This window comes from Anser anser (genome assembly GCF_964211835.1).
Source record: "Anser anser genome assembly, chromosome: 1".
Classification (NCBI taxonomy): domain Eukaryota; kingdom Metazoa; phylum Chordata; class Aves; order Anseriformes; family Anatidae; genus Anser; species Anser anser.
Window position 1 is genome coordinate 25,088,258 of NC_139720.1, and position 19,331 is coordinate 25,107,588.

The 19,331-nt window shown below is 37.5% G+C and overlaps 1 protein-coding gene across 4 annotated transcripts in view; it reads right to left on the reverse strand.

Annotated features, from left to right (window-relative positions):
• Positions 1 to 19,331, reverse strand: part of CPED1 (cadherin like and PC-esterase domain containing 1) — a 151,832-nt gene that overhangs the window by 9,619 nt on the left and 122,882 nt on the right. For all 4 annotated transcript variants that reach the window (XM_083830879.1, XM_083830878.1, XM_083830877.1 and 1 more), the window contains 5 exons: positions 13,095 to 13,231; positions 3,880 to 4,100; positions 3,517 to 3,618; positions 3,214 to 3,301; positions 784 to 930 (listed from right to left, as the gene is read on the reverse strand). In XM_083830879.1, coding sequence (XP_083687005.1) covers positions 784 to 930; positions 3,214 to 3,301; positions 3,517 to 3,618; positions 3,880 to 4,100; positions 13,095 to 13,231 — 695 coding nt within the window. The remainder of the gene's footprint in view (positions 1 to 783; positions 931 to 3,213; positions 3,302 to 3,516; positions 3,619 to 3,879; positions 4,101 to 13,094; positions 13,232 to 19,331) is intronic.

Consider the following 19,331-nt stretch of genomic DNA (forward strand, 5'->3'; position numbering starts at 1 on the left):
CCTGTCATTTGTAATAAGTTGTGAAGACTCCTAGCCAGAACTTGAAACAAACAGAATAAGAATACATTCTCAATAGCCATATATATATATTTTACCATGTTCCTGTTTTGCTTACTCCAGCAATTATAAAATAGAAGACAATCTTGACAGATATCAGACAAAAAAGAAATCAGAACTACATGTGTGAATGACAAGTAATTTACCACTTCTGCTCGTCTGTCACTATAGTCTGTATAGTCTGTCGCTATATGTATAGTCTTGTATAGTCTGTATATGTATAGTCTGTCACCGTAATTATACCAGATAATTCTTTCTTGGACATATGAGAATACAGAAATAAGACTGGTCTTTCAATTTTAAGCTCCATTTTAAATGTATCTATGATTTGATGGGAGTCTGCCAACCAGTTCAGTTAGGAGGGCTTAGAACAAAAACCTGTGAGACCTATTATAAAAGGACAGACTGAGTACATGCAGAAGTGGTAGGGATATATAATGGATATCAAATCATGTAAGAACCTGGCAAGTGTAAAATATCCTTTCACAAAAGTTACCTTTCCAGAAGAGCACACTTGTTTTTATTTCAAGGAGGTGCCATTAAACCAGCTTAGCCTGTCCTTGGGCAGTGAGGGACAGATGCCACCATATATGTATAGCAGCCTCCACAACTTTTGTTCAGGATTATCTGAGTAGCAATAGTGAACCTACCTGCATACTTTTTTGCTTCTAAGCACCTGGCAATTAAAATCTCTTTTAAATACCTGAAAAAGATACAAAAACTTACCTCATGGAAATGGCAGCCACACTTCCCCCGCAGGAATTCTTTGTAACGTCCCATTGTGATGACAAAGGTGTCAACAACTTCATAGCCATAATTTTTTGCTGTATCCAGGATAACCAAATTTTCATTCCACAAATTTTGCACTTCTGCCTGTGTTCCAGATAAAATATTGCAATGTTTTTTCAAAAGTACTGTTTAAAGGTTATTTTATTCTCCCATTGAAATAAATAGCAAAACTTAATTTTAAATAGGATAATTGTGTTATATTCTAGATGTGAATTACTACAAACACACTCTCGAAAAACACCTACTGCTCCAAGACTTTTGTAGATTTTTGCAGAAATTGTTTAGAACAGGTTTTGCAGAACAGAAAAAGTCATAAGAAAATCAACAAATTTTTCCCTAATTACACACACACACACAAAAATCAGGTTAATTTCAAGATGATCTAAACTAAAAATCAAATTAGCAGTAACTGTAATTATTTTTCTGTAGTTGCACAGCTTCCTAAATGGGAATATTTCAATGCTGTTTAAAATGTACTTACTGGAAAACTTTTTAATATATACTCAGCTAATATAAGGTATAATTAAAGAAAAAAAAAATGTCCTATTATAAAGATGTCTGTGTAACAAATGGCTAAATTGTTCCTGTAAAGGGCAAATTCAGCTTCAAATCAAAGCCACTGAGACTATTCCTTAAAAAGGAGTATAAGGCCATGGGTGTCTTAGACACAGTCATAGTGAAGAAGAGATTATTTCTCAAGAAATTGCAGGAAGGCCAAAAATAGAAAAAAAGGTTAGCCATAAATTTGTCAAGGCAGCAAATTTGGCACTGCAAACAGAAGGGCTCTGAGGTTAGATGGTGTAATCCAGAAGTCCAGAGAACCCAAACTGCAGGTGCAATTTGGGTTATGGTTCAGATATGAAAAGGAAAAGAGTGAGAGTTGCATATTGTAGTTGATTTCTGGAGTTTTATGGAATTTACTGGATGAGAAGCAGATAAAAGTAATCCTGAGAAGCCTTTCATATTCTTCTATCCTTGCTTCACCTACCTGAGATCAAAGTTCTACTTCCTCCTAGGACTGAACTCTGCTGAAATTTATGGGAGGAGCTTATGACCACTTTTCTTCCTATTGATTCCAACCACTTCCCCAATGTACCCTAACTTGGTCATGGGTATAAAGTAAGAAAATGGTTGAAATCAATAGGAGGAATTTGAGTAAACACTATTGGCAGATAGAACTAATCTAGAAAGAGGGAATGGGCAAAATCTGGCAAGGCAGTCTCTACAGCAAAAATCACACACTGAATAAAGCAGTCTGTTATCACTGCAAGAAGAGGTGAATGCCAGTCCTCAGTGTGATAGGACTGCTGTACATAAGCTATGAAAGCTTAGAAAGAGTGTTGTGCAATGCTGGTAGGCACCATTACTCTTTTCTACCCTCCAGTGCTTCCCAGACTTGTCTCTTCCACACATTTTAAATAGAATCATAGAATCAGAATATCCTGAGTTGGAAGGGACCCATAAGGATCATCAAGTCCAACTCCTGGCACCGCACAGGTCTGCCCAAACGTTTAGACCATGTGACTAAGTGCACAGTCCAATCGCTTCTTAAATTCAGACAGGCTCGGTGCAGTGACTACGTCCCTGGGGAGCCTGTTCCAGGGTGCAACCACCCTCTCGGTGAAGAACCTCTTCCTGATGTCCAGCCTAAACTTCCCCTGCCTCAGCTTAACACCGTTCCCGCGGGTCCTATCACTGGTGATAACGGAGAATAGGGCACCTGCCTCTTCACTCCCCCTTGCGAGGAAGTTGTATGAGTTCTCTATCCTATCAATCAAGTTGTAAATAAAAATACTGAATTGAATGAGTTACACAGGACATTGAAATGAGACCATCTGCTACTCTGAGAGGTCTTGGACATGATTTGAATTCACTGTATCACCCACTTAACATACAAGTAACAGGCTAGATTCACTGGTGTGTTCCAGCTGCTTTGTAATGTTCTGGCTTCGTAAGTTGGTTAAGACATTTATGGAGAGCTAGAACACTGAGTCTGATCCGGCAATGATCATAGAAGAAGCCTGGGGAGCGCCTGTGCTCGACATGGTAGAAAGAGCTATGTGCCTAGCCCTAACTCAATTTCTCAAATTTGGCAGCAGACTTAATGGAGGTTGTTCTAGTTCTTGGGACAGCTGACTGAGCACAGTGTCTCAAATGACTCTGATTGCGGTGGAATCCATGAAATAAGGCTAATTGGTTTGAATCCACATCAGCAAGCCATACTAGCAAATGCAAACATTCTTTCTTTGATCCACTGTAAGCTTGCTCAGCAGAGGAGGTAACATTTTTGACCAGACAGAAAAAAATGTTTTCTGAAATGACAAGTCTTCTGTGAAAATGCACTCACTCTAAATATACTTGGCTTACCTGTGATAAAGAATGTATTCCATCCACCGGGAGGTGAAATCCCATCCCTATAGATTTGATAATTACCAGGATATTTGATAGATTTTCCCTGTTTGGCAAATTAAATGAATTAAAAAAAAAACAAAAAACAGGACACACATTTTACTTAACAGACACATCAAAAAACGTTTTTTTTTTTCAAAGTCATTTAAGTGCACACCCATGAGAAAACAAATGAAATGTTTGCATTTAAAAATTCTGGTCATTACCATAATTTATTTTATCAAGAATTGACTTGGAATAACACTAAGTGCATAACATTACCTGTTCAACACCTTTTGGATAATTTGCAGGTGATTGGAATTAAGCCACTGAACGCCACCTACAATTAATACCGTCTGGTCTGTGTTCTCTAGGGGACGTGATCTGAAATCCAGAAACAAAAAACAACACATGTTGCCTTAAAACAGATGGCAAACATTTTAACTGCATTGCATTGCATTTCAGTGAACTGTATCTGGCACCCTGATCAGAGGCCTGATGTCATTTTCTACTATTTTTCAACCACACAATACGGTCTGCACACGTTGTGTTTAATTGTTTGGTTACTTTAATTGCAAGATCTGTTAAACACATTTGTGAAGAGAATAAAACACAAGCAAGCCAGAAATAGAGTTCATACAGTACCTCTGTAGAAGTTGTTCTAGCGCTTTTTCAAAAGTTGGTCTCTGTTTTGCAGTCATCCAAAACTGCGGATAGTAGGAGTAACTGATAAACGTTTTCCCCTCATTGATATTATGATAACATTTAACATCATGAGTCTTTTGCCATTCCTGAAGAGTCTCATTCACTCTTTCTATTAGATAGTACATCATCCCTCTGTTAGTTGAGTCACCTATAAAAAGAATCTTCAAATGGAAAAAAAGATATGACTTAGACACTCCAAAACACTTAGACACTTAAACTTATACACTCCAAAAAATAAAAGGAAAGAAAAGAATACAGCTAGGCTGGAGGTTTTAAACCCTTTTCATAGCAGGCAAGATATCTCTCTGTGAGCTGCCAGTTCTCCAGGTGTGACAGCTCAGTACTAAAATTCTCCTTTAGTAACATATTTGTGATCTGATTAACAAAAAGATTTTCAAAGACAAAATCTGTCTCAAAGACAAAAAGTGCAAGTTACAGATGGCTATAGTTACACAGTTACTGCTATTTTCTTTAGCTTAAGCTTATACTTATTTCCAATTGCTAGTATAGTGCCTCTCTTGACTGCTTGCAGTTTCCTGCTTTAGTTCCTCCAGTTTTTCATGTGGTTTGCTCCTACACAGCATGTCTTGCTAAACTTCTGTCTTCCATAAATGTGATTCATTTGAATTTACACCAAAGTAACACACATCAATGAATGCAGCTGCTGCCTTATTTGTAAAGAGATGTTTTTTGTTGTTTTTTGTTTGTTTGTTTGTTTTTTCCTGTCATTTCAGAGAAAATAAAAAAGAGGGTTATTGTGGTGACAAAGAATCTGAATACAGTCCTGGGATGTATGTGACATGACCATCAGGAAGCATTGTGTCCTGAAGAGAGTTGGAAGAGACTTCAGGTTGAGCGATGTGTCAGCAGTCTGACTCTGAGCTTGCAACTGAATAAAGAAGTCAGATTTAGTTAGGGTTGCTTCTACTCACTCTGTTGAATCCCCTGACAAGTCAACAAATCAAGCATCTCTGTATGTGGAGACCACAGAACTTAAGGGTTCTTTTGTTTGTTTGTTTGTTTTTAATGTAATTGCCCCATTTTTAGTGGATAGGACTAACATTTCCTCCTGCTGAAGAGAATGTGTAAGCAAATGCAAATGTTGAAAGGTGAAAAGGAACGTGTAAGCAAAGACAAATGTCCAAAGGAGAAAAGAACACAGGTTCAGTGCAGTTTTCTGATGAAACTGTATGTGTAATCTGTTGATACCACCATCACATCAACCATAAATGCACACAGAAAAGCATAAATGTAAAATGGGGAGTCAGAAACCCTACAGAGCCATGACACAGTAACAACCCTGCTTTCTGTGCAGCAGGATGCCTCTTATCCTACCTCCTCTGGCACTAGTTATCATCCTGTAAATTGGAGTCTTGTTATTTGTTTTTTAAATTTGATTTGTTTTTTTGATGTTTTACAACTTCCACCTTGACTATTTGGTTATGCAAATAAAATTCAGACTGCACAATATTACATATTTAAGAACATGTTTGCAAAGCTTGTCTTGGAGACTTTATGTGGTGAAAGCATCTGGGACTTCTCTCATCTAATACATCTCTATTTATCTATCCTCTTCAGGAATGTCACAGTTTTAGTGACTAGTTCCAGTTTCCACTATGAGCCTTTTGTGAGTAAAAATGAGCCACAGCAGTGTACCAAAGAAAGTTCCCATAGTATAGAAGCTATTTTAGATGAACCGTGATCTGGTGGCAGGGCCAGCAATGCACATGGCAATGACCTGACCATCCCATGCCCTCTCCATTGTGGGCAGCAGAGAATCATTATGTGTGGTAGCAAATACATTGAAACGAGCACTGAACACACAGGGGCTCTTTAACCTTCTGTTCTAGACCTCTCAAAGCTGCTTCACAGCACACATTTTTAAACAGCTGCTGTTCGTGCTTGGACAGCACAAGCACTTCTCTCACACGCAAGGGGATTTCCGACTCTTTTCATATTGTGCCACAAGAAACCTCTTTAAACCAAGCATAACATGACTCAGAAGTCAAGGATCCTTGGTAATGGAAGGATTTGTTGGATGCTCTCTCTCTTTCTCTCTCTGACAAACACAAACATGCACGCCATTATTTACAATTTGGAAGACAGTCTGCACTTATGATATGACCTAATTCCAAAGTAGGCTAACTTGAGGTTTTAAACAAGAATTCTTTTAACTTGCAAAATGTCTTAATCTCTTCAATCTGTCTATATCCACATCTCTTTAATCTCCATTTCATGAGTCCATCACCGTAGTACATAGATGTATATCTACTTAAAGAGTAGTTCTCAGATATTAGTAGACAAGGTTATCATTAACTTGCTGTGTGGGTGAGAACATTTCTATAAAGACATAGAACACCATTAGAAGAATAAAAAACAAACTCTACCAGATTACACACTGTAGTTGGTAGAACATGTCAGATTGTTTCTCTTCTGCTATTCTATCTACAAATGATACCGTGTTGGTATCACTAATTGCAAAGGAGCACATTCAGCTATAAATTACATTGATTTGAAAAATTCGTCTTTTTGCTTACTCTTCATTGTACTGTGACTAAGATGCTGATAGATAGATATTTTTCCTTCTAGCTGTATTTGATCTAATCTCATCTACCACAGAATTCAAATAGCAGAACAAGACAATTCCTCTCCTCCACCCACCTTCCCCTCCTCCCCCACAAATAAAAAGGAGAGAAGAACCACAGCCAAGGCCAACACTGTATATTCTCTAATAATGTAAGTGTCAAGTGTCATTCTAAATATTTTCAGTCTCAAACATTGCAGACCATCAAAAACTCATCAGACTCTTTCCTATTTTTTTCCTGATGTCAAAAACAGAGCAAAACACTTGCTCTCACACACACTCAATTTACTCTATTAAATATTTTAGCATTGTAGAGCTTTTCAAATTCTACACCTACACATACAAGCAGTTGGTCCATGCATGAATTTTCAAGTTTGCTCTGGGGTGCTCAGCTGGTGAATTCTGCAGGAGGAAGGGCACTTTGCCTTTGGACTTTTGAAAATCAGTACCAGGAAAGACAGGCAAGGTAAGATCAGTTCTTATAGTGACCGTTCTAGCAGATATTTAGTCAGAATTCAGTACTGGGCACTGTGTCCTGTTAGTACCCTGATGTACTTCAAATTATTAACACGAGACTCATGAAAATGTACAAAGCCCACCCCTGAAAGAGAAAGTTTTGAGTCTTAAAACATCTCCATTTTCACTCTTAAGCGAGCTTGTGAGGATATAAAGAAGGTCAGGGAATGGATTCGATCAGACAGCTAATCCTATTGAGTGTGTGGGTGTCCATGTGGGAATGTATATTTATTCCTAGGAGAAGGTGTGGCTGAACAGGATGTCAGGAATTAGAGAGATGGCAACATCGCATTGGTGAGGAATATGGGTTACTCTGGCAAAATTAACCTAAATACTCAGAAACAGGTCTGCTAAGAGAATGGTTAAGACTTGATGTAAGAGGAGAAGAGAGAAATTAGTCAAGGCAGACCTATGTTTGTACAGAAAGACAGATAAAAAGTGTAGGTTTTCCTCAAATATGTCAATCAATTATAACAACCATATTAGCTTTCACTCAAGAAACCTTTGACTGGTCAAGTAGGTACAAGCCATACCAGTACAGTATCACTGTAATTGTTCAAGTCTGTCTAACTCCAGCCACTTCTTTCAAAGTGAAATCATGGCATTGCTGAAAAACATATAATAAAATTGTCACTGCAGTATGTGAAATCTATGGTTCCTGCCCTCCAGCCCTGACAGAGAGCTCTGAAATCTGTCTGTAATCTTCACTGTACATATCAGCAGTCACACCCTGGAGACTGTGTGTACTGGGATTTTGAAGGGGATGCTCTCCCATAAATGCAGCAGAGAAGATCTCATATAGAATGATAGTTGTGCATTCCTTGTAATCCAATGCATTCCAGGCTGCTGGATGCATAGCACATCATCAGCAAACCTGCGCACACTGAGCATCCATTCATTAAGGCCTTCTCTGTATCCAACAATCTGGTTCTAACAGTTGTTCCAACCATCTGTAAATCCTGGAAAAAAAAATACTCCTTTTCTTCTGCCTAAAAAAAAAAAAATATCCATGGGGAAGAACAGGACATTTGTAGGTTATCCTACCTGCAAAACCACTTTTCAAACTGCCCTTGCACAAAACTGACAGAACACATTTTGTCATGGTATGCAGACCATCAGAAAGCATCTTTTAAAGCACCCACCCTTTGCAGATCAGCTTCAGTATCAGCAAATGCTTGGACAACCCAGAGGCTAAAGTCAGTGGTGTACAGCCCCTGGAATAAAACTTATGTCTTTGAAATAACCCAGGAGCTTTGATGAATTACAATAATCATTAAATGTAATTGAATGTGTGGTAGCTATGGCAACAGTTGATTCTTTATAGTTGCATGAGCTTACCATAACTGTGCATGCCATGTACTCTTTGAACCAGTGGCTCTGTGGATATTTAGCTCCATGACAATAAGGAGCCAAAAGATGGTTCAGGTGTGCAGAATATGCTGTAACTCATTTACATCACAGGCTGGCACAAGGCTCAGTCGTGCACTGTTCAGGTCAATGCGGGATTTGTCTGCAGAATGACTAAAGGATCAGGCAAACATAGGGCTATAATTTTACCAGATGGAGAACAATACTTTCACACAGACAGATGTTTTCAGTGTCTTCTGTTGCAAATGTTTTGTGTGAAAAAAAAAATAAAAAATAAAAAAATAAATCCATTATAGCTTACAGGCCTTAAAAGATTGTGTAAGCATAGTGGAATCCACTTCTTAACCAGACCTATCATTATAAATTAACCACGCTTAGGAAATTCAAACACCTGTAAGTCCAAAACAGTACTTAACTCCAAAATATTATTAAGAAATTATAAGCTAAAATTCTTGTTTTAACAGCTGAATTTTAAGTACTTCAGCAAATATTACCTTTTCATATTTCCTGTTCTTAATTACACATGATTCAATGGTACTTTGTTATAAGACTAAACTCTGAGCAATATTTCTCAATGATAAACAAAATACATATCCCTCCCTGTTACTGAGGGCAGCTTTCTATGTACTGCTAATTGGATAAATAATTACCTGTTAGAACCCCTTTTCCTTTACCTATTTATAAAAGTTCTTGTACAAAAATCAAAGCTTCATGTCTTCACAGGATTGCATAAATCTTACAGCAGAAGCTTGTTAACCACACTTACAGAGGATTTTGTTGAGCCGATATAATACAGATATTTTTATTATGATTGCCTATTTCTTTCATTCAATTAGAGCATACATGTGGAGTTCCCTGTGAACAACATAACCTGCATCTCACTACACTTACAAAGAGTTTAAAATAGTGAACAAGGGCTACAGATACCAAGAGTGGACTGAATGAAAATCTACTCAGCCAGAACCACTTTAGACTCAACACTTCAGAATTTTCCTGTTTACTGTGTTTGAAATGTAAACATATGACTGACTAGTCTTGCTAACACATCATAAAGAAAAATAAGGCTTCTTACAAACTGTTTTTGTGAATGTGTATCCTTTCTCATGTCTCCAACAATCTGAGTGTTATCGTTTCACTACAGGTGGTCTTAGGTTTTACGAAACAGAAACAACTTAGCTCTAGCACAGTTTTATATACACACAAATTAAAATAGTAATTAACAGTGATGTGAAACCAATTTGAAGTCATAGCTAGGGTAAATGAATTTCTGTTACAGAGAAAGGAGATGAAAATTTTAGAGATAAGCTCTGAAGTACAAATCAATTTTAATATAAGACATGAAAGCAGCTTGAAGTTAGAAAACAAAATTATGAAACATGTTTCGGTAGGTTTTTGTATGAAGAAAATAGGAAAGAAGTGCTGTTTGTATGTCCATAAATATCTTTTGGAAACATTGATAAATGCATAAATAAATTAAAGAGTAAGAGACATATCATCACTGCATTTTACTGTTGTTCTATGAAACATTGGAAAAAAAAGAATAATTGCACTTAAACATACAGTTGATCTCACACGTGCTGCATCCACAGAGAGACCATTAGCATTCACTCTCCTTATTATTTTATCAGTTGATGCACATCCAGACCAGAGACACATCACGGTAGTGGTAAACATGTTGCATTCTTCCTTTCCCATGCATTAGAGCTGAAGAGCAACATACATATTTTTTTTCTTTTTGCATGTTTTTTTTTTTTCAACTACAAGTGGAGCATAAGAAAACAACCTGCAGTTGTCATAGTTGGAATTTGACAGCAGCATAGAGATTAACACCTACTTTTTAAAGAAAAGACATAATCACAGACACTTATGCTATCTATCATGCCTTATTGTGATATTTTTGCAATAAGAAGCAAAGCCTACCAGGTCAGAATCTTGAAACCAAACCATGCATTTTTTTCAGGACAAAAGTCAGAGACTTCAGCCTACTGAATCACAAATGTCAGTAATTGCTTTACCTTCAATTCCTGATCAAAGCTTGCATGAGTCTGAACTGTATATGAAGGGTATTTAAGAAACAAATTCAGTCACAGAGGCATGATAGTATTTTTTACGGAAGTCGTGACATCATTTAACCCAATGATATTACTGATATATGTCTCTCTGCCTTCCAAATGAAGATTTGGTAATTAAGTGGGCTGTATGGAAACTTCATTGCCTTAATTTGGAATAAACTTTGAGCAAGAACTGAGATATTGTGTGGTTTGAACTTAAGAAAATAGGGCTGAGTTGGGAGAACTCACTGTTACTTCCATTTCTGATGGAGCAATTTTACCTCTGATATAGCAAAATGTAGATATTACAGTGACCAATGTTACACAAGCTGAATACTTCAGGTATGATGGCATACTACAAAACCCCAGAACAGAGGTTTACAATAGCTAGCTGAGCACATTTTGAGAAGTGGACACATGAATGAATTCTGTTATTCTCACCTAGCTTCAGCAAAGGCGAAGTATAAATCAAGCAAACACTCTAAATCATCTCAGTATCCTCATTGGTTGGTGATTTTGTGCTTATGTTTTGCCCCTATGATCTTTCTACTGTCTGCTTACATTTCGTGTTAAACACTTCTACTTATATTACTAAGCAAACCATATCATTAGTTTGGGTAGAATTCAGAGATATTTGTAGTGCTTAAAGCTGAGGTATATAATGGTTTTGAAACTAATAACACAAATTAGGGAATATAACTATTTATGGATGGTTACCAAAAATCTCTTGGGTATTAAAAATGTATTCATTCACAAGAATTTATATCTTACTGTCTACTCAATAGAACACTTATAAAAGATCAGGATTTCTTAAACATATATAACAGCAATAAATACAACCAACAATCATAAGTCTCTTTCAGTGAACACCTGAAAAAAAAAATTACTTTTCCTGTTAAATTACTCAGACTGTGTAAAGTAACCCCTAAAGTTTCCCCTAATCAGACAGAATCAGGACCTTATTACACAAGCTGAGGACCAATTCTACTCCTCTGACTTATGCATGTAGAAAGTTTCTCTGACTTCTTAAGTTCTACTGACATGAGGAAGTTGGTCCAGGCTCTACATTTATTTATTTGGTGAAAGGAGCACAAATGTTGTTTGAAAATGCTAGACAAAATTAATACTACCGCAGTGTGACAACAGAAATAACATTAGAGGGAAAACATAGGAGAGATATAACAAAAGGGGAAAATGTGTTAGAATGAAGACTTTAAAAGAATATACCAGTTAAATGGACATCTGTGAAAAGGTAACAGGAGTGATTCAGCAGCTTTCTACAGACCGGTGAAGGTTATCAGACAATGATGGAAGATATTTTACAAAAGATGCAGAACGGGAAACAAGTGCAATTAGTTTTACAGAGATTTTTCTCATGCTGTTAATGTACTTCACATGGGATAAGGCTATCGTCTCATACTGGAGTAGATGAAAGTCATAACATAGCGGATTTTGAATTAAGATTGGTTTTAATATACCTTTAACAAATGTTGTCCTGTTTTTGACACTGATGAATATGAGTAGTTGGATTGAGGAGGTGGGAATAGCAGCATAACCCTCTCACACTACACTGGCAAAACACTTCCATATTGGTATGCTGTTCTTCTGCTATCCTGACCAAAAAGTGTTCACTTATTGAAGCAGCCCAATGGAAATTAATGTCAATGGAAATAAAAGACTAAAGTTAGCAAATTCTTCTTTCTTTTTTTTTTTTTTTTTTTTTTCCTGTGGTCAATGCAGAAGTGCTTATTTTGTTAATAAGGAGCAAATCAAGATTATTCTCTGTCATATAAACCTATGGTTTTGTTTTTTTGTTTGTTTGTTTCTGAGAAAAGTATGGTAGGGGAGACCCAAAGCTCTATAGTAATGGAGAAAACCACAGGCAGAAATAAAGCAAAATGACAATGAAGAATGCTGTGCAAGACAATAAATGACTAGAAAAGGAGAAAATGTTAATCAGAAGACTATTATTTTTGTATTTTTTCCATATAGAAATGGTCTCAGATTCTATCAAAATGTCATTATTAGTTACTATTTTGTTACCTAGACAATAAACTATAAAAATCTTTATAACAATTAATTACTTACTTTCTGGATACTTGTATCCTCAGTAATGTACCTGAGCCTCAGATCAGAGCTCTCTTTCAACAGTTTTACAGTCATAACATGCCTATTAAGGCACCCTTGTATTTCCAAGCAATCACCTTAGAAGCTTCACTACAAGAAAAGAATGTGCAAGAAGACTTGGTAAGATTAGTGTGCACAAGCAATGCCATGCATTAGGTATGCAGCAGAAGAAACCGAACTTACACATAAAGTGCGAGACAAACTGTATCAATGCAAATCCCTTCTCCGCTGACAGTGCTTACATACTCACTGCAGGTCTTGTTGATAACCATGTACACCGTAGGTCCTGACACTCCACTGGTGTGACCTAAGGTTTGTGTGAAATGGCAGCATACAACTGTGACTGCATAGGAGGCTAAATTATTGATAGCAGTTTTTGTTTCCATCTGATTTTTTTCCCATTATAATAAAAGGGAATTTTCTAAAACTATAAAATTGCTTTTAAGACCTCAGAACACTAAATATCTAAGTAAATAATAACAAATTATAGTGCAAAATCTGTTACTTACCCTTCTGCCCTCCACACAGCGCTGAAGTTCAGGCTTAGCTAGCACAGAGTGTTGGCAGTTGTGGGGCTGCCATGTTATTGCTCTCCAGTCACAGGTTCTGTTGTCAGAGCAGCTGAGGCAAGGTACAATCCACTGCCCTGGAAAACAGCAACGGGGCGTCAGCATCTCCTCTGTATTTTTGTGAGCAGCCTTACTGTGAAGCAAGTGACATGTTCTCGAGCATGTTCTTTGTCATGGGAGTTTTCCCTAAATTAAATCCCTCTCAACCCTTTGAAGAGACTATTTTCTTTTTCTGCATTCCTTTGCATTTAGCAAGCATGGGAGGTTTTGCTTTCTCCAAAAGAGTTGTGAATGCCCAAATTTGACAGTAGTGTGTGAGTTTATTTCTCAATTCACTTTGCCTTTCTCACATCAGCTTGTCCTTTCCCAACAGAAGGGATAAAATAAAGGCAAAGGGGTGAGGAGGCAGAATGGGAAAAGGATGTATTAATGGTTCAGAAGCGTCCAAAGACAAGATTCATTCTCATCTATCAAGATTCATCCTTATTCTGATCTAAAAATTGTCTGGTTGATCAAAGCAAGACTTTGAGAGCCACTGGATAGAAAAATGAAGCAAGCGAGAGGATGGCTTTCTCTCAGCAGTGCACATTTCTTCAATTTGGGAGAATTCAGACAACCATACTGGACTATACATATATGCATGTCAGGTGGTTGAAGTTAGTGAGATGAATAATACATGTGCCTGATCCCTATTTTCAAAAAAATAAAAAAAATAAAAAAAAATTGCAGTTCAGGACTATAAAGTGGGATTATCCGAACTCAGTGGGTTTGAGGCATCTGTTAGGTAAGGATGAATGGTTTAGTTATTTTGGTTCTCTAAAGCTGTTTAATTCCAAAATCCTACTGGAAATCAGAGGGATTCTGTGTGTCTAGGACTGTGTGTGTCTATGTAGTCATGCCAGCAAAATCTGCTTTTTCCTCAGATTAAAGGAGTTACACAAGAAAAAGCAGACGCCCCCAGATCCTTGTGTCAGTGCTATCAAGCCTTGTTAGCACACGTTGGTTTCTCCTTGCAGACCAGGAAATGGCTCCACCAGCAAATAAATGTCTGCAGAGCAGACCTGCAGCCTCTCCTACCAGACAGAAGCGCAGCAGCCAGCCTGGTGCGCTTCTCGGACTTTGATATATTGTTACAGCACAAGAAGCCACAGCACAAAACAAGGCTGCTATTTATCAACGTTTATCAGACCAGGGACAGAGTGGGTGGCTGAGCGAAGCAACCCTGCAAAGCCCCAGTGGCCTTGGAGGAGCCGGCTGCTACCTCAGGAACGAGGAGGTTTCCAGGGAGGCAGCCTGTGCTTGAACTGGAGGAAAGTCCTAAGCAAATGCTTTGGTCAGTGGCAGATAAAAGTCCTCCCAAATAAAACTGCCAAGAATTGTTTGTATGAGAACATGAAGTGGCACCTCTGATGGCAGAATGCCTCCCACAGTGCTGCGACCGTGCAGCTCTGGCTGCTGAGCAGCCTGCCCTGCTGCAGCTGCTTCTGCTCCATGCCAGAAGCACCCCATGTCAGCTGTACTTGCAGGTGACGTGAAGAAATGATGGCAGGCTGCAGATGAACGAAAGCTGAGACGCTGATGTTATTGCACTGTGCATCAGCGTGTCTAACCTAGCTCCTAAAGGCCACCATTGGGCAAGCGGCCTGTTTCAGCGCAGCGTGAAGAAAGGCAGGAGGGACCTGCTCTCCTCAGCAGGTCTGGTCTCCTGAGCAGACCATGGTGCCAGGGCATGAGCAGGGAGGTGGAGCTGCTCAGTGCTCCTCACACAGAGTAGCTTCAGAAAACACGTTCCTTGTGTCCTAATCACCAAGCTGTTTGTCCTTCTAGCTAACCTACTACCGCTTAAAGTTCAAAATCCTTTAGGACAGAACAGTAGTATAGTTGCAACTTTGTAATTTATTTGGGAGAAGAGGGGCCCGACCTTTGGTTATTGGGTGAGACCTTGCATAGAGTTTTTATCCAAGTGATTTTTTACCTAAAGCTACACAGTGACTACCCAAGTTTTGGAGCAGGACGTGCTCTTCCACCACCGAGGCCAGGCATGCTTTGGCACTCCAAGATTTCTGTGGCCAGTGGTGGATCATGTTCCCTCAGTGCTCCCTCTGTGCCCCATCTGCAATCTGTGGCTAAGTGGTCATTCCAAGCTTCACTGCGCTCAAGTGAATGGACTGAAAAGTGCCAGGACTCAGATAACACAGTAATAGGTGCCATGTAAATACCTTGCATTGCTTTCTGCTTTCTGAGTATAGACAGAATGGGTAGTTGGTTTGAGGTTTGGACTCAGAGACTACCACTGCTGTACAGTTCTTCAGAAACAATCTGAAAGTTGTTTTGGGCAGTGATTTATATCTAAAAAATATATGAAAACTGGGCAGTTTTTTTTCTGACATTGCAATTTTTCTTTCAAATCAAATACATAAAAGTTCTGGCAATGGCTACAACATCTGAAATCCCTCATTTTATGGAACATTCTGCTTTACTTCACATATATTTATGAGCTGATCTTGTTTTAGGTAATAAACTAGAAAAGTGGAACTATATAAAATGAATATTAAGGATCCGAAATGTCTGAACACTAAAAGTTTAAACTTTGGCAATTAAAAGTGATAAGCACCTTTTGAAAATCTTTAAAATAGATTCATATTCAATAGCTCTCTAAATGTATTGAGAAAAAAATAAATATATATTTTTTGGCATATTCTAAAGATGAGTGGCAAAAAAAAAGAGAACAATAGAGAACATGACAAACCTATGTTTATAGGAAGCACTGACATTTAATGCTCACAGAATGGATGCAGTTGCTATATTTACATAGATTTTTAAAATTATTCAAATGTATGCATTTTAAATCTAGTTGTTATGAACTTTTCCTATTGTACCTTCACAGCACTTAGTAGCTGCATTCCTAACCTTCACAAATAAAATTTCATTAAAAGATAAAATGAAAATTTTATATAAAAATGGATGACAACAGTAAAAAAATCACAAACAATATTAGGTTGGAAATTAAACTTATTTTCTATTGTAATTTTAAGGGTTTTTTTTTAATTTATTTATTTCCACTTCTGTGAGGTAGTGGCACACAATGTAACTTTCACTATAATTTAAATGAGTCTGTGTTTTGTGCAGTTTCAGCTGAGAGTTAGCATTGCTTCTGTCAGGCAAAGGCAAGTTTACCTAGCATTCACTGAAGGAGAGAACAAGAGTAAGCTGCTGTGAGTTTAAGTTTATTCCCAAACTGAAGCTGCTAAAAACAAAGTTTCATGAAAGCCTTTAAGTAACAGGTTGCCACAGAAATAGTGAAGGTAAACTGGATTTTTGGCTCATTAAAGAGGCTTATCATAAATCTTCTGCTTAGGATAGGAGATTAAACATTGCCTGTACTCCCATAAACAGCTCTCTTTAACTGGTATGAAAACTAAATACCCTTTTAAAAAATTCATCAGAAGTGTTTACCTGTATTTAAAAAGCACACAAATGTTAGCCTAAAGTCACAAAGTTTTAACCAGTAAAGGCTATACTCTTAATTTGATCATTTTTTCTTCTGGACAGGGTTTTCAGACTCTTATTTTTATTCAGCCTTTACCATTGGCATAGCCACAAATACATATATTTTACATTCAAGATCAAAAGCAATGTTTTTATATAGTGCAAACAATTATCCACAGGGAAAAAAAAAAAAGTCTAATCTGAAAACTCAAATCTGAATTTAAATATTTAACTAAACTGAAGCTAAAAGTAGTTTGTTGATTTATTCTCCTAATATCCAACCTAAAAAATAAAAAACAAACAAAAAAACAACAGAACTCCTCCTTTCCATGCATGTCCAAACCAATGTACATTTCACTAAAATTGTTGCCAAAATTTACTTTCAATAAAGGGAAGCCATTGACCATTTCTGACCAAAGTGGGAACCTAAGTTGAGGTCAATCAATTGGCTGTAATGGGTTTCGCATTACTCTCTCCACATACTTATTACTGATAATGTATTCCCTGCCACACCAACAAGTTTTGTATCAGCTGAATACCTGCACAACAATTACTTTTATTGCTTCATGTGCTTTATGTCCCATGTCTTTCATGTTATTATTGTTGCGCCTTGATGGCAGGACAAATTCATAAACCTATTAAAGATGGAGAAGCATGGAAAAGTCATGCAGCTCATAGTTATTTGAATACTTCATGGAAGTGACTTCTAATGCTGACTGAAGAAGCCTTTTTCTGAGCATAAACAGAAAGTATGAGCTCTTACTTGTCTGACACAATACTATTTTAAATATTTGGGTGTGTTTCCATGGGGACAGAGATTTAATGGTGTATTTATCAGTTTCTTTTTTTTTTTTTTTTTTTTTTATATCCAAGATGTAGCATAGACCACAGATCTCAACTGTGTCTGTGTGTCTGTGGAAAGCTATTCAAAATAGTAACTTTTTGCATCTAAGAAGAAAATTTTAGAAATCATGGTAGCAGTAAAAGAAGCAATGAAAACAACAACGCCCCACAGCACTTTTAAAATGTGCTCATATAGAAATGCATAAGATTGTGGGTGTCTGCAAATTTCCACAAAAATTTCCACCAAATTTCCACAGAGTGCAATAGCTTAATTAACCTGCAGGACTTCAGAACAACTTGGGGTTCTCATGGTCATTACATGATTGCCTCTCTCTCTGAGTAGCCAAACACATGGTTGCTGCTTGCTGTCTTCTTTGTCATTAATAATACTATAGCAATACTGAACAGAGGGCTGTTTTTTCTATGACAGCCTGGTTAAAAAGCCATTGAATCAAAGGGGATTTTCTAAAGGAAAAAGGATTTTTGTTGCTATAAATATCATAATTTCCTTCTGTGGTCCCAACAAGATGTAAAGACAGAAACTTCCCCTGTTCAATATTCGTCACATATATCAATAAAAGAGAAAGAAATGGGTAAATCAAGTGCATATTTAGTAAGATGCTGAGCTTCCTCCAGAGAACTGTGTCATGAAGCATAGTAGGATGGGAGTAGTCAGTTCCACCTTTGGTTAGACCCTCTGCTACTGCCTCTATACTGTATCACAGGAGTAGAAATGAGGCATGAAATCCTGGTGACACTCCTAAGCTTTACCATCAACTTCAGAGAAATTAAGGTTTCATCTTTACCTCTGCTTCCTTGCCTCAGCCTCTGCCCATGTCTGCATCAACATGACAAGCTTTGGCCAGCACAGATACATTTTGTTTCAATAGTACCTCAAGTATTCCTGTATAACTAAGCCATTCCCTAGCATAAGAAGAACCTATGATGCTACCTTACTTCTGCAGAAGTTTTGAGTTCTCTTCTTAGAGGAAACAGGGCATGGCTTGGCTTCTCTGAAAATTTAAGTTATTTAAATAAAAGAGACGTTGTAGCTTTAGCTGGGAATTTGCAATTACTCCCATATGTGTTAGGAAAATGTTCACTGTCTAGGATAGTCTAGGACTAGGATATTGTTTTATTGTTAAAATTTTTTAATGATTTTGCACACAAAGCCATTTGTTTGGCTCCAGTTCCAAAACTCCAGTTCCAGTTTGAAGCTGTGACATACATTAAACTATACAGCCACTTGTTGCTGGATACTGCACGTCAGTTCTAGGCTCATTAGACACCTCTTGGCAATCTTTCACTTCATAAGCCAAAATGATTCTTCCCTTTTTTATAGACTTGTCCTTTGAGACTACATTTCCTGAAGTAGTTTCCATTTTAAATCTATATGTTATTCGCAATAAGCTTGTAAATATATGTTATATTCAGCTCTCCTTAGCTAGATATGGTATTCAGAAGAAGCACATTATATTTAAAGAGAAGGAGATTGTCTGCCCCAGAAGGACTCTTCTGTCAATTTGGTTTGGGCTTTCTAGTCAGGAAGTTTACATCCTCATGTAATAGCATAGGCTATTTTGTGCTTCTTTATGATTCACAACTTGTGTGATTAAAACATGCTGTCAGGTACAGCAGTGTCTCCTTTGTGTGTTCCCTTCATTTAACACTGCAAAACAAATATAGGTCCCTATGTTTCATACCAAGTGAAACATGCAGGCAATTCAAGCATTCCTGTTACTTTGTATTAATTATTCCTTGAGTTTGTGCAAGTTCATTGCTGTGAGAAGCTGCTCCTATCTACAGGAAGATAAAAAAACACATTTTTGGTAGTAGACCATACAG